At 29.9% G+C, this 24,489-nt stretch overlaps 1 protein-coding gene across 1 annotated transcript; it reads right to left on the minus strand.

Annotated features, from left to right (window-relative positions):
- Positions 1-363: 363 nt before the first annotated feature.
- Positions 364-22,580, minus strand: LOC143918243 (protein obstructor-E-like). Its single transcript, XM_077440021.1, has 6 exons — positions 22,036-22,580; positions 14,506-14,748; positions 10,281-10,469; positions 10,082-10,202; positions 614-716; positions 364-543 (listed from the first exon to the last, which is right to left on the minus strand). The coding sequence occupies exons 1-6, from the start codon at positions 22,058-22,060 to the stop codon at positions 457-459; spliced, it is 768 nt and encodes a 255-aa protein (XP_077296147.1). The 5' UTR covers positions 22,061-22,580; the 3' UTR covers positions 364-456.
- Between the last annotated feature and the right edge of the window lie 1,909 nt (positions 22,581-24,489).

The following is a 24,489-nucleotide window of genomic DNA, read 5'->3' on the forward strand; positions in this document are numbered from 1 at the left end:
TTGTTTTTAATCTTCCGTAAAATAAGCCGAGATTAGCTAATCTTAAGAAATTTGCATCGTTTAGTCAAATGGGTTCATCAACTTGTACTATCTTGGCGTTTATCGTGACCGTAAATTAAATTAAATGAAAGTTGGTTGAGACAAAAACAACATTTTTTAAATTAAAAACTAAATTTATTTTACACTTTGTAAATCTTATAATCTATAAATACAATGATTCGAATCATTGTGATGGGTACTAATACTAAAAAATATAAACGTGGCAAATAGCTGTATCATTGTACGTATTATAGTGAACTTACAAATTTGTAGTTTAGATTAACAGCGAACACACACAATTGTGAGGTGATTCATTATAAAAAAATATAAATAATTTAGAAAAAAACAGCGCTGACTGCAGTCTGAAACTTAAACTGTATTTTTTTTGTTTTATTTGGAAAATTAAGAAATGTTTAATTAATTTCTTGGTCTGTTGTTGCTGTTTTGAGGAGATGCTTGGGACTCTCCTTCTTGCCTGTTACGATTGCTGGGTCTTCCTGCGTTCTGAAAATCGATTCAATGATTAGATTATGATGTTAGTGGTATAATAATTTAATATTTGTATTGATATTACTTGGGGAATGTTTTGATTTTCTGATTCTTCTTCCGGTGGTGGTGGAAGAGTTGTAGGAATATCACAGTCATCAGTAGGTGGTACTACACAACGGAGAGAACGTCTGGAAATAAATTTAATAAAAAAAATTGTATTATAGTTGGAAAGTGTTTTATGTTCGCCTGAAAATATACTTTGACGTATATCGATTGCTTATATGACGTAAATAATTACACAAAAAAATGCATGACCGTATTTCAACGGGTAATGTTGGTATTATTCTTTCACAAAATACTGGTTCGAATTGTTACGTATACTATTATTTTGTTGATTCGTATCTTTTGTGTAGGTTTATTTTACGAAAATATTTACACGTTTCACGATGTTTTCTACATGCGAATTTAACACGTGCGAATGTTATGGATGAAAACACCATGTTATTAAAGCGATACTTCAAGTGTAGGGAAATCCTGTGAATTATGCAGGAATAACACATTTTAAATATTTCGATATTCAAAACGTGAAAATATTATTTCTATAAATATACATATAATTTGTATAAATATACATACATATATAGCTAGCTGTATTACCCGACTGTATTATAAACCGCTTAAACATGACTAATCTAATAGTAAACATTCTATTAAATTTTTTTGAATAGTTTTATTTTATATAAAATTATTTGAATAGATTTATTTTATATAAATTTATTTGAATAGATATATTTTATATAAATTTATTTGAATAATCATTTTTTTTATTTCTTAATTGACTGTCACGAACAAACAAACATGTGTATTATATAGAAAGTCTCTTATAAAATAATTATATGTATACGAAATTATATGTATACCATAATCCAGCACTTGCGCCCCCTAGGGCTTCGCCCTTGGCGCCTTTTTCCCCGTGGACTTTGAATCCTTTAAATCGAAAAAAATCGAATCATCTGTTCGATGACTTCTACTGAGGATTTCTACGACCCAACGAACGAAGGTCTGTATATACATATGTATATACAAAGTCTCTTTCCAAATTATATATTAGATTTGTATAAATATATTCTTTACAATCATTTTTGTTGATTTTTCTTACGAAATGACCTATCATAATTTCAAAACTCAAAAAAAATATTGAAATAGGTTTCGACCAACTCATTAGTAATAATAAATGGTTGGAGTAAGCTTTGAGAGTGAGGTTCGGTGACAAAATTTGAAGGAATATGAATAAAATCATATAAAACTTAATGAAAATCTCAATATGCTTATTTGCTCAAAAATTTAAGTACAATAAAAAAGAATGATTTTGTTATATATGTATGTATGTATAATTTTTGTCACAAAACACGGACAAAAAAATTTATTTACGAAATCGTATCACACGACTAAGGACTAAATCTTGTACCTATCTACATATGTAGCTTGTTTTGAGAAATAATTTGAAATTTAATTAAACAAATAAGTTATTAAAAAAAGTTATATATCTTCCAGCTCTGTATATGGAATAACTTTACAATATTATAGTTTAAAAGTTGAATATGCTTACAATACACAGAAAGAAAAACAAACAGCGAAAATAATATTTTGCGGAAAACAAGCTTTAATATCGCGTATGCAATAAACGGGTTAAATCTACCGCATTCAATTTAAACGTGGACAATTAATTCAGGAATGAGACTAAAGGTCATTTTAAAAATTTAAAAGTAAGCGTCGTTTCAGATGAAATCTACCGCCTCGGATAATAAAAATAAACCTGTTCAAGGTGGTACTTTATTTTATGTTGTTCGCTTAGAATGTTCATCTTCTTCTGATAGTACAATATGAATATGATCAGAAGGAGAGAATACAATTTGCTATTTCGTATTTCGAAGCTATTTGCACAATAGGACTCTATTTTCCCCGATGTTCTTATCTCGCCCCCAGGAAGTGTTTCCTCTGCCGCACGTTTTCATCCCCCGGACTCTTTAGCTCGCTTCCCAACTTTATATTTTCCGAGGAAATACACTACTGGCTTATTGCCTCGTATATTCGCGCTACCTGTACGTGTGTGTGTGGCTAATATTGAAGGGATAAATATTTTTACGTGTGTATTTTATTATATTGAATTATGCATAAAGTCGCATGAATTAGATAGCGTATGGAATTCGTGCAATTTTCAGATGTTTGTAATTGAACGCTGACGGAATTCTACATTTCCATAACAACGTGTATATAAAATGGAATAATAGCCAGTGTTTTTGATATGGGATATTATTTTATAGAATTCTAAAATTCACTAAAAAAATATGTCTTTTATTTGAAAAATCCCCTCATACTCATATCGGTTTCTATTTCAGTCGAATTTTATTACTGAAGCATTATTAATCTGAAAGAAACCATGTAACTGTGTAAAACCCCGTTTTTTCTTACCATCGCCAAAGGTTATCGCACTTGAATGCAAATAGACTATATTTAGTACGTCCGATGTTGTTTTTGATTCGAACGTACCCTCATTCGAATCGATAATGTATTTCCTTTTGAAGTTTCTCCAGTGAAAAGACATGTAAGCTTGTGTGAAAGCTTTCACGTGAACGGACTTGTATGCGCGCCGAGAAGAATGAATATGACGCGAGCTTTCGTCTCGATAAGCATGTTCGTGTTCAACTATTCATTAAACGGACTTCTCCACGAACAACATATTATATTATATTATAATATAACGGACGATGTGCACCACTATTTGAAAATAAACTCGAGTTTATTTAAAATTTAAATTTTAAATTCCATAATAATTCAGACGTAAAAGTTTACACGCTCGACGAGGAAACCGTTGCATGTCTCGAGTTTTTTTTTTTTGTAAATATGTGCGCATAAACTTTGAATGTGCTCTTGGCCGGGAATGTTTTGAGGGAGTTGTTTATTTTGCTTCGTCGTGTCAAAATATGCAAGAAAAATACATATAAACGGGGGTCTTTCCGGTAAAAGTAACTAGAACTTGGGTAAGTCAACAACTGTTATTGTGTACTGCTGACTGCCTAGCGGCGTTTGAGACTTTTTGTTTGAATCTAATGCAATTTCTTTCTTCGAAATTGTATTAGCTCAAGGTGAAATTTTTATTGTGAAATTGCGAATTATTTAAATTCGCGACGAGAATCCATTAAATTGAATCTTGATTGTGGTGGGCTCCATAGTGCATCCTGACTGCGCAAATCGATATTGAACGTGTTTAAAAGTAAGGTTAGCAAAGTGTACGGGTCATTTTACGTATGATTAACCTTTTGCCTGCGAGTGCAAATGATATGTTGGACTTTTCCAATCGAATGCATCGTTTGCGTCACACTTGAATTTGAATGACGTTAGTCGAAAGGTTGACATTCGCAAAACAGGTATGTATGTATGTATGTGCGTAGATACACTTAAAAATATATACATATATTGAGATGAATATGAAATTTTATGAACTGCTTTTTTTAGTTTTTCTACTTTTCTTCGTCGACGAAAATATATATTTTCTAGATGAAAGTTGGAAAATGAATAAAAATAAAAATTTTCTTGAAGGTTTTGTAATCTACATATACATACCTACAGGTAGTATATAAATGAGAAGTCTATGAATTTTTTTAATTGTTTCAAGTTTAAACTGTAGATTTTGTATAACAAACAAACAAATGTTAAAGCTGGGCAAAAAAGGTGTTACTCAAACAGATAAAAGTAAAAAAAAATAGCACCTTCCAAGTCTCTTTCTAAAAACCATCTACACTTTAATTTAGATATACAATAAAATATGGTAGTTCTGAATTGAAAGCTCCATGTTTAGAAACGGGTAAATATTTATCTTTATACAATAGTACGGATTGCAATACCGGTATAATGGTTTATCGCTAAATACTGGTAAACTTTAAAATGTATCGGTATTTGCCGCAAACTATTTTATCACGAATTAAGTTTACATATGTATATATGTTTATATTTATTTTTCTTTCTCTTTTTTCTTTTATAAGACATTTCCTTCTTTGTTGTTTTTTTATAATTATTATTATCCGCTATTATATACATAGCTTATTATTTTTATGATTGTGTTAAATTTGTTGTTTGTGTATATACTATATGTTTTATTTTTGTCATGTCTAATTTCTTTTATTTATTTATTATATAGCAAATTGCTAATGAATTATTTAACAATTTTACAATTAACAATTGCAAACTTAAACTAACAACTATGTATACTCTAACATACTTAACAAAACTATAATTAGTAAATCTAAGTTATTGTTTTGTTTATTTTCTGTTATATTTTTGACCATCGTGGCGCATTAGGAATTCATGTAATGCTACTATGGTCTAAACTTTAAATAAATAAATATACAGGCATATTATTGCATAATATTTGATTAAAAATTGGCAAATGGCATATTGTGGATTACTACTATATTAAACTTCCAAATGGTCCAAACTTCAAATAAATAAATACGGTTAAAAAGAAAAAGGCGCGGACTAATGCCAGGGGAGGCGCCAAAACTTTTTAATAAAAAAATAATTTTCATACCATAATATCTATAAATAAATAAAACTTCATATTTTTTAGACAGTTTTTTTGAAGAAAACGACATAAAGTGAAATAATTGCGTTGGACTGTGTACCGACGGAGCTCACTCAATGTCCGGACACAAAGCAGGTCTTAAAGCATTGGTCAAAAAGAAAGCACCACATGCTAACTGGACACACTGTATGATTCTCAGAGCAGCTCTATTGTCAAAAAATATGAGCAAGGAACTGAACAGCATTTTTACAAAAGTTATAAAAATTATAAACTACATTAAGAATAGTCCTTTGAGAGCAAGGCTGTTTGCAAAGCTGTGTGCTGATATGGAAGCTAATTATACCTCACTTTTGTATTATTGTGAAGTTCGCTGGCAATCTCGTGCAAAAATGATTCTAAAGGGTGTTTGAACTCAAAGAATAAATAGCAACCTTTCTCGAAGAAAACCAACATGAAGAGGCACATTTGTGGACGAACGATAATGTTATTGTTAAAATTGCCTATTTGGTTGAAATTTTTGGAAAATTGAGCGGTTTAAATAAATCAATGCAGGGATCACAAATACACCCACTTGTTCAAAAAGACAAAGTAAAAGCTTTCATTAAAAAATTAAAGTTATGGAAATCAAATTTACAAAAGAATGAGTTGGATAGGTTTTCACTTTCCAAAGATTTCTGGGCCCCAGCCAATATTGAAGCAAGTAAAAATATTTTTACCGAACACTTGTGGATGTTTTAGTGCTGCATTTTTCCAATTATTTCAAAGACCTTGATTTCTCAAAGTTTTTGTGGATACAGAATCAATTTAACTACAATGAAGAAGACGAATTCGAGCTGACAACCATCGAAAAATAAAAATTGATAGAATTATCATGCGATAGCTCACTAAAACAAAAGTTTCAAAATGAAACCATAATTAAATTTCGGATGAATCTTAGTGGAGAGTATGAATCTTTGTATTGCAAAGAAATGCAAGTGCTGCTACCGGTCGTAACGTCTTATTTATGCGAAACGGGCTTTTCGGCACTAGCTGCAATGAAAACCAAATATCGAGCCAGGTTAATAGTCGAAAACGAGTGGCACTCTCCATATTGCCCCCAAGATTTGATAAACTTTGTGCCAATAAACAACAACATCCTTCGCATTCAATTTTGATGTGTTAGATGTAGTTTAATTAGTAATTTAATATAAAAATAAATATATGTACGTGTTCGTATAAATTTATGTTATAGCAAAACCTTTTTATTATTCTGTCTATTGTAGAGTTCAGTATTTTATTTTTAAATAAAGGTTTATTATTTAAAACGTGTCTATATTATTATATCTATTAAAAAATAAGAGGTAGGGAGGCGCGGAAAAAAAAATTTTTTTTTAGGGAGGCGTAGTAGCATAAAGTTTGGAAACCGCTGATCTAGTTTAACGTTTCTAGCAAATAAATCACATACAAACGCTATCCAAATAAGGAAATACATTTTCTTTTTTTATTTACTAGTAAATATCGGTATATCGGTAGTATGAAAAATCATTTGCCGTTTACCGGTTTCTGAAATTTGACGGTAAATTGCAAAATTTATATATCAGCCGATTTTCCGATGTGTTTGTGAACAAAAATATGCAAATATATTCCACACATTTCTTTCACAAAAGCAAGCTTTCACAAGCTTTAAAACATCAACTAGTACAATCCTAGATGTTTTTTATATTTATAAGAAAAATAAACTGAACAATTGCTTTCGGTATAATAAAAAAACGTATAAAAATAAATAAACGCCGGAACTTTCGGTTTCGTTCTCACAATTTAACGAGCTTATTTGGAATTGAATTAAAAGCTCACGGTGAAGCTTTTGAACTCGTATTTTCCTGCAATTACGTGTAAGTGAACTACACAAGTTGTCTAGATTTATGAGGGGCACTTAAGCCAAAACGGACATTGTTTTAATTAAACGCAATAAGAAATTGTACTCCGAATAATTTCGGTGATATATTTTTTCGTTTTAATTAATTTGAAAAAAAAATTATTACAGTTTAATTAAACATTTTCAACATATATATCGTGTACATTTTGAATGAGATTTATCGACTGATGAAAGTGCCATTGGATGAAATAAATAAATTTTAAATGAATTAAAAATATAAAACCTTCTGTACTTTTCATCTACATATGTACATACATACATATGTTTGTATATAACACAACATATTATTCTCGTACAAATCGATTCATACGCACGCTAATAAATCATACGGATAATCTACCGTACTTTTCACGTTTGCGATGAAATGAAAATATTTCACACTTTGACGCTGTATCATGACGAACTCGCAACGCAATATAATACATTCGCATATGATATAATATCTACAAAGCATGTCTATCTTAAAAAATATAGCATTTTTCATACTCAAAACGAACAAAAGCATGACGTGTATATGATACTTTTGAACAATGGCTGTATGTGTCCGCTTTCCTTTGAGATTTTCCTGGAATTTATATTATATAATAGATCGGACATTGTATGAAACTTGAGAATGTGCTAGTTTAATTGAATCGAATATGAAATAATAGAGATTTTCCGAGAGCGAGAGAGTCGTTATCGAGTAATTTTGTGTGCAATTTGTACGGTTTAGCGACTTTTATGAATAATTCACAACGGGGTGGTTCAACTTTGACGTCGTCTCGCTAATTGCATGTGAAATGTTTAATTTAAATGATATTCACTTTATTTGATCCCAGGATATGAGTGCAGGTGCATCGACTTGCAGCGAGATGGGAACAAAGGGCGCATTCATCTCAGATTTCACAGTTGAGAGCAACGTTATAATATTGCACTGGCATTGGAAATAATCCCGAAGCGATGCAGACGATGAAATTTCACTATGGCTATTTTATTTCAACTGAATAGAAATGAAGAAATGTGAATGTTGAACGGATGTGTGCGTTATTACATTTTGAAATGGAGATTCAAAGTGAATTGTACGCGTGTACGATTAAATGTTGATTTTAGAATGAATCTTGGATGTATTTGAATTTGTTGTTTTATATTAAACTAAACTATCTTATCGGTGTTTATACAGGCTGTCTCCAGTGTCTCAGCGAGTGTTTCTTGGGTTGAAGTACCAGTAAATGAGGTTGTTTTCAGTAAGAAATATTATAGTAGAGGATGACGTCGACAACCTTTGTGATTAAAATTCATTGAATTTTACACCAGACAATTGAAGTTATGTTTATTAATTTAAATTTTACTAATACTTACCATCGAATTGTGTATTGTATATTTTTAAATGAATACTATATAAATACATACGTGGTTGATGATATAAAGTAATTTATTAAAAATTTAAACTGTAAAGGTCTTTTTAACAAAGCTTTTAAATAAATTGTTTACTCTACATACATACATATATCCTCCAATTAAAAAATATACTTTATACGGCTTGATAAAATAGCATTAGAAATATAATTTTCCATACAAAGTGGGTGCCACTATAAAATAAATGCATGTTAATAATTAAAATTCCTACATTTATCCAATTAAAGTGTTTATATTTGATTGGTCATTAATATTAAACACTATTTAATATTTGGCGTATATAATACATGGGTAATAATTACTTTAAATGGTAAGTAAATTTGGGTGGGTGTTTTAATTAAATGGTCAATTTATTTGTGAGTAATTTGATACATGAAGATTTATTGTGATACGATTTTTAGTAGCCTAAAAATATGCAAGTGGTTTTCTTGTGTAATGGAACGGACATTTTAAAGAAACCAATGAAAAGATGAAGAATAGAGTACTGACCGTTTACTGACCGAAGAAGGAAGTATTTACTGATTGTGGGACAGTAACTAAAAAGTTACTGACCCACTATAGTTAATAACTGATAAAACTGATATAAAACATACATACATATGTATGCATAAAACACTATGAAAATTGAAAATGAACAAATACATACATACATAGTAGTATGATTTCAAAATTTATAATTTTAATTAAACCACATAGTTTATCCGTTGAACGGTATGCTACTAATTAATTCGAAATATTTCCGCTAATTGCTAGGTCAAAATTACTGAGAATTATTACGGTCGAATGCATGTTTATGCATCGGTAAAATTTATACTGTGCTAGTCTCGATCAATTATTATGAACGTGACCTCAAATCAATATCGTTTTTAATTAAAATTTGAGTAATTTCAGCGTTATCCTTGTATGATTTTCCAAGTAAAAAGTGTGGAAGTTTTGTCGCATTTTATTTTACGTTTTGATATATTTTAGTTCAAAACCCCCTGCGGCAAATGTCCCATATGTCGACGACACGAGGGTAATTTTAAACGACGCAATTTTGTATCAAAAGTTCAGTTTTATTTTATTTTTGGAAATGATTACGATTTTAATGTATAAAAAAAAGTATTCATACTTTAAGTACTTTGTGTGTTATTATAAAACTCAAAGTACATATTAAATACCCTAAAGAGTATTATTTAAATTCGATAAAACATCGTACTGCATATATGTATATGTACATATATCTTCGCTGTTAATTTTTCTAGCTCTTTGTTGCAAGTTGAACATTGATTGGTAGTTTTCTTTTTATACATATGTATTTACTGCATAGTTCACTTCAAATTGCTCTTTTGAACTTTCCATTCCAGTTTTAAACAGTCCAATCGTGACAAAACATACTGCGCTATACTGAAAGTTAAGCTTACACGAAGAATATGAATTTAAATATCCGTTGATTGTGTAACGTCGTATTTGAATAATTTGTCTGAAATATATACTAATTAAGCCGGTACATTTTATTATATTAAGAAATTTCAGAATGGTTTTGATTTAGCATCGTCAAAGCGTTTCCTTTGATAACGGTTTTCACTGCTGAGTTCTATTGATATCCTATTCAATTTGTATGCTCTTTGATTTTGAAAACGTTCGCTTTGTTAAATAAATTTTTAATTGAGTGAACAAACCTGTCGAAGACGAGCATGGCAGGACATCTTTGAAGACGAGGATATCCACCTTGACATTGCCAGTAACGATTGCAAGATTTTCCCAAAGGAACGTTACCGTTGGCGTCTTCGTTGCACAAAGCTGTCATAGGAAAACCAATCTTGTTAAATGAAATTCAATTTAAATGATTGAAAGTTAGAAATAAATTGAAATACTGACGATGCTTTTGACATCCCTCTACATTTTCGGGCCAGTCACAGCTGTGAGCATTTTCATTGTACAAAAGCCCTCCGATGCACAATTGTTCCGTTGCAGTTCCATTCCAGCATGTCCAATATCGAGTGCATGATGTTTCGTGTCCGAAAATTCCATACAGCCAGTCGCAATGTTCCACTCCGATAGGGGGATCTGAAAACGAGTTCGAAAATTAAACATTCACATCCTAAAATCACATTTGAAACAGGGTTAAGGTTAAATGCGTTCACGGCGAGACAGAGATGCAACTGCATGCAGTTATCGATCGCGCTGCAACACTTTGCAAATCATTATCGCACACAACAGGTTGTTTCCGCACGCGCAAAACTTTTCCTATTTTCGATTTGGTTTTTGTCTCGTATACAATTTCAAAATTTAGACAGACAGGAGTGGCTCGGAAAATATACGAAAATGCGTCATTTCCCAAGTGTGATACGTGTTTGAAAAATGGAAATGTATTCAGAAGCCGTGCCACTTTCAATGGACGAGTGAAAATATAAGGAGGAAAATGTACCTATACTTATTTCTCATTGTTGTATTCAGTATTGTGTTTATGCGTCATAATGTACGAACCGTTAGATACCACTTTTCCAAAAATATACATATTGTTATGTGTTTGTGAATTAATAATTGATCGAAATATCCCTCTTTTAGAAATTCCAATAATATTTTGATTAGTATTTGGCGTTTTTCCTTGAGCACTTTTTTTGTATTGGAAATTTGGAATATTATTGCATTTAATTATTTTATTTGAATACAATTTATTAATATATTTTTGAATAACAAATTTATAGCCAGCAGCGTGGCTCGGTCGTTAAGCTTCTGCTTAACACTGAGAGGCCCCGAGTTCGATCCCTTGAGCTGACCTCGATTGAAAAGAATTTTTCTGAGTATATCTGTAATGCTGCTGGTCAGACCAGGATTTGTGACTCCTGGTTGATCGTTTCCTATCAAAGTTTGCCAATTTTCTCTGATTTCATTGTTGAAACGATTCCCGATTAAAAATTGGCTAAAAATCCTTCCTACCCACTATGTCACCACTATTTGAGTATGATTAATGTAAATATTACAATAAAAATGTATGTACAATTCATAGATGTCTCGTTAATTGTCGAGTTTAAGTCAGTGTCTCGTAATTTAGCGACTTATATAATAAAAAATGCTGTATTGTTTGTAATTTGGCCAGGAAGGCGCATTGGGGTTTACCTGTAATGCCTTCCTGGTATGAAATAAAATAAATAAATATAGGTACCATATTTTTGTAAAATATGTGCAGTGTATATCGTTATTGTGTTATTTAATTGTATATTAGAATCGACTTGAAAACAATGTCAGTCGATTTTTTTTAATTAACTCATTAGATTATTGTCAAAAAACTGATACATATATGCTATTTGTTTTATCATATAACCTGACATGTTTACAAAAAATATGTACATGTGTATATAGACTGAATATACAATTAGATCAATTAATTAAAGACTTTAAAAATAATAATGAAATTACCTGATAATATTTCGTTGAAACAAGGAATCGATATTTAAATAACAGTCTTTCTCTATTTATAATACGTACTATGTGTTTTATTCACAAATACACCATATATATATATATATATGTATATATATATATATATATATATATATATATATATATATATATATATATATATATATATATATATATATATATATATATATATATATATATATATATATATATATATATGAAACAAGGAATCGATATTTAAATAACAGTCTTTCTCTATTTATAATACGTACTATGTGTTTTATTCACAAATACACCATATATATATATATATATATATGTATATATATATATATATATATATATATATATATATATATATATATATATATATATATATATATATATATATATATATATATATGTATGTATATATACATATATATTAATTATTTTAAAAAATTTGCCCAGAATGTAATTTTTAAACATTTTAATGGATCTTCTCTGAATAAAATAAAATTCTAATAGCGGTAAGTATTTTGTGAGATATACAAGGATTCCTGAGCCAATATACAAGGATTCCTTTTTGATTTAATTATTCTGTAATACACTTAAGAGTCCTTTTCCGAGGACTGTTCATTTGCTGCTATACATAAAACATTACCAATCGATACAAATTATTCATTGACCGTATTCCCTCTCTCCATTTTTGAAAATTGGCTGTAAGTCATCGCATTTAACGTACTTAAGTCAATCTAATAATAAATGGCTCATATTGGATTTTCCTGAATTTATCGAAGAAAATTTGTTTGAAATACGTATAGATTCAATTGAGTCACATAAATTTGAACCTAATTAAATTGACTGTTTCACAGGAAGCTTCGGTTATATATTTAAACTTATTTACCTTCCGGTTTCTATATTATAAAGGAAGCCCGTTAGAGTGCAATAATAATGTGATTAGTATTCCTATAGTGGCCATTTCCCGCTTGTATAGAAAACCTCAAGGTGCATCGATTACATAGAAATTGAGGCTTTATATTAATATTATAAATATACATACATAGAAACATGAAAATATGTTTTTTATTGTGTTTACGAATACTTTTTATATTCGCCCTTGATGTTGTAAACTTGTTATTTGCCGCTAAATCCTCTTCGACGTTTGCACGGAAACGAAATTTTCGTAAAGCTTATCGTGAATTTTCTCCCAAAAACTGTCAGTGTGTGGGCCTTTTGACGTATATACAAATATAAATATAAAAAGCTCACGTATAGAATGCAAAATTCATATAAAAATGCAATGAAAACAAAACGTTCATATCGAATGTTTTGCACGAAATAGAATATAAAAAAAAAATTATATTTCAATATGTCAGGTGAACGATTTGAATGAAAAAAGCGCAATAGTTTTTCATCGAAATTGTAATAAAAACTTGTATGTGTTATTTATTTGAATACGTCGACGTTTTGAAGTAGTTTTTATTACAATCTATAAATGTTCATGCAAAAAAAAATATAAATACAATGATGAATAATTTTGTTTATAAACATGTCTCAAATATGGTCTTGGATTTCGTTATAAATACATTTTATTTTTTTCCTTTTTATAAGCCATACCCTTATTAGATTATATCATTGCGTAGGATCTATGTAATCCTAAAAAAAAGCCGGCAAAAAACGGGCCTATATTTATTATGTATTTATAGAAAAAATGTCTGTTGCTTCAAAAATAAAATAAAAATATCTCAAGAAAGACAAGCAACTAATCAGTTGTTTATATTTCAAAACGTTGAACCAATATTTAGAATGGTATTTATTACACATATGCATAAATACCATTAATACATTAATATTTTACGTTTATTATAATGTAAAATTCATAAATAACAAATTTACTAAATAATGATCAATTATGTATGATATATATTTAATGTAACGTACATACACATATAGTAAACTAGGTATAAACACAGATTATCTAAACACAATCTGCTTTAGGTCATCGGCTTTATAGAGTCTTTAATTAATATTATGTATTTAGATGTATTATGAGCATTTATCAGAATTGTAAATAAGTTTTGAGCTCTTTTTCCCATTACACTGTAAATTAACATAAGAATAATATACTACTGTGATTACTAACAAAATTAAATTGAAATTGTAAAATAGAAAATGATTGGTAGATTAGATCAATAGACATAAGATGTATTATGAACATAATTTAGTAATAATGAAAAGCATTTCAAAATTATAGTAAACTAGTGTTTTTACCCGGCTTCGCTCAGTATTTGTAATATAAACAGCTTAAACATGGCGAAACTAATAGTAAATATTCATTTGTTTTTTTTTATTAAATACATATATAGTAAATAATATCAGTCTTCATTTATAGGTTCTTAATTTTTAATGTATAAAAGGGAGCAAAAAACTTGATAGCAATTAAATATCAAAAAATAATAAACGATGAACCTTTTTCTTTCGTCGTTTTGTATTTTTCCTCTTTTATTTTGTCGTTACCAAGTTTCATGGGCACTATACATATGTATGTACATACATGAAAAGATAATTTGTCACTAGGGATTCTCCTCTTTATACATTTTATTATTTCGATAGACAGTTAATCCGATAAGATGACGTCCTCGGATAATCTTCAGAATTTTCTCCCTAATACAAAATATGTACATAAATAAAAACTCACTGATTTGCGTCTTGGGATATTCGCAATAGTTGGAACGCCATGGATAGTCACATCCTTCGGTTACACCTCGATGCTTTCCAGCGAAAACCAATCCATTTGGACAGTCGTATTCAACTGGTTGTCCACCATCGCATTCCCAATATTTGTCACAATATTTATCGTCGGCTGTGACCCTCGATTTGACCTTGCATGGTTCTTCAACGGGATTTGACTCGACCACAGCTAACACGGCAAACAGGGCAACTGAAAACAAATACTATTAATTCAAAGTAAATTTTGGTTTCAATACAGTATTTGCATTAGATGTGGAGATCCAATTATAGTTTGTTGTTTGAATACGTTCGAATTAATTTGATCGACTTTCCACAAACGCTTCACGTGCAGATTTTACATATAAATCATACTATTTTGCATATTAAATATAAAATTTGAAAAGGATTTGTGAATTTAATTGGCAGATAGTGTTTATTTAAATAAATTAGAAGCTAATCAAAATTGATTTGATATACACTGTCGAAAAGTTTGCGCGTCAAGTCCGTTTAAATTTATATCAACGTCATTCTTGGGTACGCACTTGGAGATATCAATTAGACTTAATTGGTTTTTAATATTCATCGGTTCTGTTTCATTAAATTTTAATTTATATACAGGTAGTGTGGAATATTTTTAATATGACTAGGCTAAAATTTAATCAACAATGCTTTCATACGTGAGGCGGGCTATTATTAAATTTTACTCTCCTACATACATACATACATATACGAGCTCTTAATGAAAATGAATAGTTTGTGGGGTTTTATGTGCGTGAAAGTGTAATGGTGAAATTTATGCCTTGCAAATTATAATAGGATTTTATTATATTGTATATAAGCTAGGAGCTCGGAGAGGAGCTTTGTAATATTAAAATATGTATTATTTTAATAATAGGAAACTGTGACATTTTTTATCTATTTTTGAAAATTGAAATAAAATCGGTAATTTGTAGAAAATTTATAGTGGTCGTAAAATTGATTTGAATGTCACGTGATTCAAATGTATCATTTTGTCCGGTCGGTGTTGAACTTTTGACATTTGCATCTGGAGAAATGCACGCTTTCACTATTGTGCAGATATTTTAGATACAAAATGTCATAGGAATATACGGAATTCATTTTGTACTTCCATTACAGTATACGGAAAACATCTATATAAAGTTTATGCCTTTATTACCATTTTAAAAATGATGATTCATATTCAACTATTTCAAAGTAAAATATTATTGGAAAATCAAATCCAAAACGAAAACTTTTCGGTATGTTTCCACTACATGTGTGTATAGGAATTGAATGAATACATTATCATGTATGCAAAAAGTTCAAAAACATTTCTTTTTCGCGTATTTTTTCATAGTAAATACTTGTATAAAAATAGCGTACCATTCTGAATATTTTATTCATGAATTCGGAGAAAACAAAAGTCTGGCAGTACGTGTAATCGACTGATTTTATAATATTGAAAAATAAATCTACAAAATTGCATAATGATCCATTTGAATAATTTATTGCTGCGCTGTTTTCTTCTGAAAACCTTCTTGAAACCGTTTCGTTTTATTGAATTTTTTCAAAAGAAGAAATCCACTTTTTCAACTTATTTGTACAAACATACATACATACGGTGAACGTACGAGTTTAACGATGATTTTATTGCAAATAAAAGTGTCTAACACGAAACATTAAGTATTTATTAGAATCAATCGTCTGTGTTTGTTGACTATACGTACACGAATATGCTAATTCACTTTTACTTTAACCCACACGTAAGCTTGTATGCTTTGTTAATCTTGTTTAAAAGTTAATAACACACAAGATAATTAGCATTAGCATTGAATTGAAATTGTGTGAGTACGCAATTTAATCACGTGTATATGTCTATGTATTATACATTGTATGTACATATATATATATATATATATATATATATATATATATATATATATATATATATATATATATATATATATATGTATATATATATATATATATATATATATATATATATATATATATATATATATATTTTATATAATAATATAAAATAGTCAGTTACTTTAAAATATTTTTGTCAATCATTATAATAATAATTGGTTTATGATTATAATAAAGCTAATGTACATGAGTATATATAGGTACATATATCAATTGGTCAGTATTCTACATACATAAATATATTGAATTAAAGTAACTGACAGTTTGTTTTAGTCACCGAACATTTATTTAAATTGTTGTATATTGAATACCACAAATTGTTCATTTAAGTTGCAAACTTTATTATGCTATTCTAAGATTTTAAATTATATTGCGTCTAATGTATGAAAATTTAATTTAGATCAGTTATCTTCAATCTGTTTAAACTGAGTTGATTTGTTGCCTTCTGGAAGGGATAGAATGGTATTAAACAACTTTTTACAAACTGAAATTTTATTAGTTAGTTAAGTTAACATATTTATACGTTGAGATTTTTTATTAAATCATCTAAATATCTTAGAGAAAATCTACCAAAATTGATTGTAAAATGCAGTATTATTATATTTGATTATGAAGGCTATCTTTGAAGAATTTACGTACTGTAAATCCAATTAATAATGATTTAAATGTTTTCAGATGTATCTATCTGTCTTTATATATGTGTTTGTAAAGCTTTGATTTGGTCAATTAAATACTTTCTGATCCGCAACTTAAATATATCAAATGTTCCACTTTGGAAGAATCATAAATGCTGAAACGACATTCGAAATTCAATTACTTCCCGTAATAAGATTTCGTTTTATTGATGTATAGACTTCATGCGGTGAAAAACTATAAAACTTAATCGCCATTGATATTTTACGGATACGTTCCTCTTACATTCAACACGCATAAAAGTTAACCACACACTTTCCAGAACTTTAACGCGAAGTGAGAAAATAAAGATGCGATGTTGCAAAATTAAAAGTGCACCGTCTCTTTCATTGTTTTTATCAATTTGTCGTCCGAAGTAATAAGCTTTTTCCTGGTCGATAACTAACTTGATACATAATAACCGGCATTTGCTAGCATGGCGAACTGACCTGTCGGAAGTGGAGTCGCAAACCGGAAGTAGAACTGAACTTTCTCTAATACTCAAGTCCTCACGGTATACGTACCATACTCCCAGCTGATCCACATAAGACGAATAGCTTCGTGAAATTATAATATAATACAAATTGTAGCGTGAGATTATCTCTCGCACGCCTAACGTAATAATGCGAAAATGCGCTAATGTTTAATGAAATTCCCCGAACAATTCCCGATAGGGTTTCTGTAATAATAATTTGTTGCAAACGCGAATTTGCGGTTGATTGCTCTTGCGAGTAGTTCGCGGTCAACGGCGAATAGTCAATATCAAGGTTTACGGTCAGTGTATAATTAGTAATATTGAATATTTTATGCAAATCATTATTGTGGCGATTCTGTTGCAAAAATCACTAGTGTCACTATACTGGATTGGAAATAACAGTGAAAAAAATAAAAGAAACTTCTAGTGGCGTTCCGGTTTTTGTACGATTGATAATGTATGTAAAATTTATTCGAATTCTTTCTCTCGTGAAAAAAAAAACGATTTATTTGAAAGTCTAATGAATGACTTTTTGTTCTTCTTCTTGGGATACGTGCAAAATTGCATTTTTATTTTCGATGCATATTCAACGATTTTATATAATAATTAATTATGTGTTGTGTAAAATTTTCGAATATTTCGATACGAGTTTGCGATCTTACAACAACGCGTTCGTTGTATTAAAGTTCATAGGTTGTTTGTAAGGATTTTGTGGTTTTAATTAAATCTTCATGGAAAATTTCGAATTATAAGCTTTCCCTTGATTCACACGGAGAAACTTTTCTAACTTTAGTTTAGTTTGGTATTAAATAATTAATATCAGTTAATTTTTTAAAATAAAAATAATAATGTTTTTCAATTTAATTGGACGTTTTTCATTATAGATACAAACTTTTTATATAATTTGGCAACACACTAAAGTTTTATGATATTTTTTGTATGATATAAAAGTTGTAATAGTAAGAAACAGCAGCAATAGTATGCTGTTGTTTACTGTCATACATTTTATGACTTTTTATACAACAAAGATTGACAAAGTAAGGGATGTCACAAAGTTACTCGACAGGATTGGTTTCATTAAGGCAAACTATCTACATCTAAGATCGCATGTCAAAGCAGACTTGTACTATAATATTTACAACAAATCTGACATCTACATACACATACATATGTATGTACATTCTATTATATATACAAACATGTCTGACTTTACGACCCTTTAGACTTACTATTAGTTCTCCAGCTGAAGTTCTTTTATACAAGGTTTTTATTATAAATGAACTTTCAGCTTGTAAAACATTTATAAATTTTATTTCTCTATGTTCTGTAGTTTGTAAGAAAGTTTTCTTTCAAAACATTTCCTTTATTCGAAATAATTAAAAACAACTAAGGTCGTTGTCGCATAGGGAGCCAATCAAGAACGGAACTCGGTCGTTATGTGAGGACTACCTGTATATTTTAAAAACGATTTATTGTACATAACAGAAATAATTACAATGGTCCAAACTTTAAATAAATAATAATCAGTGCTATAATAATAAATTTTTAGAACATACATAGATATGTACATATATGAAAAATTTCGAACATAAAACTTTCATACAAATTTCTAAACGTTTCAACATGGCACTTTTAGACCCAAGTCACGAGTAGAAATTTTAAAAGAAATTATATCAAAATCCTCTTATATGAGAAAGTTTATACCGCAACCATATTTGACCTAGCAGTGTGACGTCACATGACCTGTTATAAAAGACCTTGACCTATGGAAGGTGATAGTACCGCCTTCTAAAAACGATAGTGAACCTGTAAAGCCTTACAAAGGGGTCAAATCGCTTGGTCCTATATTAATTTTCCCTTCCTTGCTGCGCAAACAAAAGTGTGCTTATTCAGGTCACAGAAAACGGTGCACGCTCGTGGTATACGGTCTATGTATTTTGCAGTTTGTTCAGGTTAATGGTGGATTGTGAAATTTTACACTTGATATTGATTTTTAGACGACCTTCAACGGACAGAATCATCGATGGTGAATTGCCCGCAGAACACGTTTCTGTTCTACAACAATCTCCAGTCGTCTTCGCAACTTATTGTTGTACTTAAATGCATCGAAAAAAAAGGAAATTTAAATTTGTACAAAGTCATGTACTGATGATGTTCCGATTGACGACTCGAAAATGATTGATATCTCGATTTGTACGTATACAATATGTTGCACAACACTTTCGCTGCACGCTATATAAGCATGGGTATAAAAATACATACACGCACTGCTAAATGCAAAAACAAACAATTACGAAACGATTTACATGACTTCTGCAATTATGCTATTATGACAATGATTTCATACTTTTACTTTTTAGTGTCGGTTTGTGAAATTTTTTAGAGAAATTTCGCTTTCAGATTAATTAATTTTCATTGCATTTAATTTTAATATATGTATATGAACATGCGTAGAAACAGAAAAGCGAGCATTTTCCATACATTACATATGTATGTGATGGGCGTATATTTTACGCACATGGGTTTGTTACGTAAAATTGCGTAAGTATATCGTGTTCTATTACGATGAATTCTGTATTAGAAATTCGGTCCAAATACGCCTCCATATTTTTTTAATTTCATTAAAGAGAAATTTTTTTTTCGTAAGCAGATCACATTTTATGATGATTGCTTTTTTAATTGATATGAAACGGTGATTCAACTTTTGAAACTATTGTCGATTTTTTTTTTATTAATTCTCAGATATGTGTAGAATTTTCTATTCCTTGTACAAGTATCTAAATTTGATGCTGTTTGAATGAGATCACTCGTGAAAGGTATTGAGATGTTATATTATGTATAATGCGAGGTGAAGGTCGCATTTAAAAGTGAACGTGGGATTATTTCAGCAAAACTACTAAGATTCCTCTTATTTTTTTACCAGGAAGTTGTTCGAAACTCTTAACCACTACCGGTTCACTTTGATTAGCTTCGGAGATCTCTGTCTATTGTTTTTCCACAAACCTTTTGAAACTTTCCGAGCAGCATATGTTCCAAACTAGTCAAACGTTTCTAAATAAATAAATAATAAATAAAAAAAACACAAAAAACTTTCCAAAATATGAACGAATTCAGAATGAAAAAATACGAAGATGACTCCTAGAAGCGAGAAAGTGTAAGTTACGCAAGTGTAAAAAATGTGTACGGAATAAACTTTGTTACATATCGAAAAAAATAGATATAACTAACGATCGTTTAATTATTATATAACGGAAAAGGTAAGATTGAGAGAAGTCGTTCGAACCTGTTCAAAACGAGAAATCGCCTCTTGAATGACTATACTTTATTCATAGAATCGTGATCGTATGAGGATAAAATACCCGATTTTCTTTCTGGGGAAAAGTGGGCCGACTCCGATAGGAACGAGTACTACTTTTCCGATAAATCGTGAAAAAACGTGTCGCATTCAAAATACGGTCGGGATAATTTATCAAATTGAAGCGAAATCATTCAATAGAAATCCGACGAATAATACATACATTTATTTTGCGTATTGTTGCCCGTTCTAAGCCAGCCAGATGTACATACATATTATATTATAATTTGATACGCACGGTGCAAAAGTGTCCAAAACATTATGATAATATTTAACTGACCATAATTTTATTCAAAATTGAAGAAAGTTTAATCAGATTAATTATTTATGTAATTCGTCAAAGCTATATTTACATTACTATTGATATCGTAATTTGAACCGTCAATATATATAAGTATAAATAAATAATTATGTGCATATATTCCAAATAATATAAAATTAAAAAATATTTTATATTATATCATATTCGAATTAAAAATAAAATAAACTATTAATTTTGAATCACATTGTATTGATTAATATGTACGTATGTACATGCAATGAATGCGCTATATTTAATAGATTTTTTTTAAATCAATCCATCAAATAATAATATAATATTAATTGATCTAATTATTTTATATAATTTTTAATATAAATAAATTTATTTAAAAAAAATGCCCATGTATGTATTATGCATATAAAAATATTGAACGTGATTTAATCAGAGCGTCTCTTTTTTAGCGTCACATTTAAGCGCTAGTAAAATATAATTTGCTTTAATAATATTTTATAACCTTATAAATTTTTTAATAAAAACCGATCATTTTGATTTAATAATTTTAGATATAAATATATGCAAAATAAATGAGATGATTAATTTTGGCCCATAATACACGCATTTATTAAAAAAATTACAAATATTATACCAATTCATTAAAAAGTTTATGTAATTTATTTTTTTTAAATATAGTTTAAGATCTAACACATCGACTATAGTATGATTTAATACGTAAAAACTACAAATGTGTACCAAAAATGGATACCGAACGTGAGCCTCTTTCAGACGCGAAATCGCAACTCACCAGCTATAGCGCGAAGATGGTTCATCTTGGTGAGAGGCAGACGGCAATGTCTTCAGGTCTTCAGGTGAAACTCGAGTAACCGGTGAAGGTGTCGTTGGTGCACAAACACACACGATGCTTCTGGCCTGGCAACCGATATATTAAACCCAGAGGTCGGACCTCACTGAAAACTCGAAAGACCACTTTTGATTTCGCTCAGATGGCCTCCAAAAAGTCCACAAGTCCTGCCGCTTCTGTCGCTTCACTCGATTCTGGGACTTTCTCAGTTTTCGTATATTACCAAAATACACAGTCGCGATCTTTTATTTATTTTTTTCACCTACCGACAGGTAACGGGATCGTAACCGCCTGTCTGTCTGACCGTGTACAACGATCTGCTCCGAGTGACTGGCTACTCCGACTTTGGTTTGTACCACTTTTAGACTTGGAGCCGTTAATCGGCTGGTGGGGACTTTGGTTAGAGAATGCACTGCCGGTGTTGCTTCTTTCGCCGCTCTGGCCGGTATCATCACGCCTGGTCTGTGTGGTTTGCGAAAATTTTACCTTGCATGTGTTCATTGGGAGGCTATTTGTACATATGTGTACGTGTCGTCTGATCTGGTAAAAAACCGGCTGAAGACTTGGGTTGTTATTTATGCAAGTTGGTCTCGGTGGCTAGAGTTTTGCATTGCTCGTATAATGTATGTATTTAATACGTATTCATTTGGCTTCGTCTAGTTCAGAGGCTTTAAACCAGTAGTTCGCCTCTTGCGAGTCTTTGGAAAGACTTGAAGGGTCAGTGATTGAAAATAGTCTACTTATTATCTTAAGGATGTGGCTATTTGTACATACAGTATCGACGAATTATTGGCTATCTGTACATACAGTATCGACGAATTATTGGCTATCTGTACATACAGTATCGACGAATTATTGACTATTTGTACATACAGTATCGACGAATTATTGGCTATCTGTACATACAGTATCGACGAATTATTGGCTATTTGTACATACAATATCGACGAATTATTGGCTATCTGTACACACAGTATCGACGTATTATTAGCTATCTGTAGATACAGTATCGACGAATTATTGACTATTTGTACATACAGTATCGAAGAATTATTGACTATTTGTACATACAGTATCGAAGAATTATTGGCTATTTGTACAGACAGTACATAGTACATAAGAAGATTATAAGAATTAGGATTTAAGATTAATAAATTATAAGATTAGAAATTTGAAGTCGATTTAAGAAACTTTTCCTTCGGTCGTTGCACATAACCTAAAAGCGCGACATTTGACAGTGAAAGTGACGTTTGGTATAGACTTTTATAAGTCAACAAAACTGTTCAAAAACCGTATTCAAGACTTATTTTGGACCGCGTGGGGATCAAACACATGACCGACGACACATTTCTTTTGATTTTTTTTTATTTAATAATTTAATAGACCAACACCCATGCGATGATATGTCATGGGGTACAACACTAGTTTTTAATAATAAAATCAAAAACTCTGAACCGATTAGATGTTCACATGATATGTATTTTATATTATCATCATAGCTTTATATAAATTTAACTGGTTCTCTTTGTAATTTTATTTCAAACTTTTAAAAAAATATTTTGAGGAGTTTGCATAGGACAGGCAAAGGGGTCCATATAATAAATACATATGATTAAGAAATACTGATTTATTTATATTAGCAAACTATTTATCTTTCTTTGACTTTAAAACATAACTAAACGATTTTCAAATATTTAATATTGACTTTTTTAATCGACAGAAAAGATGGATTAAATAAAAAAACTATAGTAAAAGTACTACTTCCGGTTCAGGTAAAAATATTATGTTATAAAATTTATAATTTCTATTACATGTAAAAAAAATTCAGTCTAATTCGGTTAGCATTTTTAGGAGATAATTGAATTCAAAAACATTAAAAAAAGAGAACACCTAAAAGAGGAGGTACCATTACCGGACAACTTAAAAATTTACGTCGTATCGATAAGAATTTCAGTAACCGATACTTAGTTTCAGCTCGATAGAACTAACCGTGTTTAAAAAATACACAGACACAGTGATCGATTCTGAGTTCGAATCAGTCAATATCTCGAGTTCGAATTTTTGCATAATCACAAAATCATCTTTTGTTACTACGTATGTACATATGTATATATTGTAGGTAAAATAAAAATTAGTCGATAGAACTGATAATTCCATTTTTCAATCTAAATATATCACAATTCGAAATAAACATTCAACTATTTAGGTCATTTTTGCAACAATAGCTTTCAAGATTGTAATGATAAATCCAGATTGGGTGTCTTTGCCAGATTTTATCTAATATGTCGGGCTATCTTTGCCTTTTTACCTTTCAAAAGACATTTAAAGTATTCTGTACATAAAGATATTTGTACAGAATACTTATTTGATATTTCGATTGAATTCGTACTAGATGAC

Source organism: Arctopsyche grandis, chromosome 10 (genome assembly GCF_051622035.1).
Source record: "Arctopsyche grandis isolate Sample6627 chromosome 10, ASM5162203v2, whole genome shotgun sequence".
Lineage (NCBI taxonomy): Eukaryota > Metazoa > Arthropoda > Insecta > Trichoptera > Hydropsychidae > Arctopsyche > Arctopsyche grandis.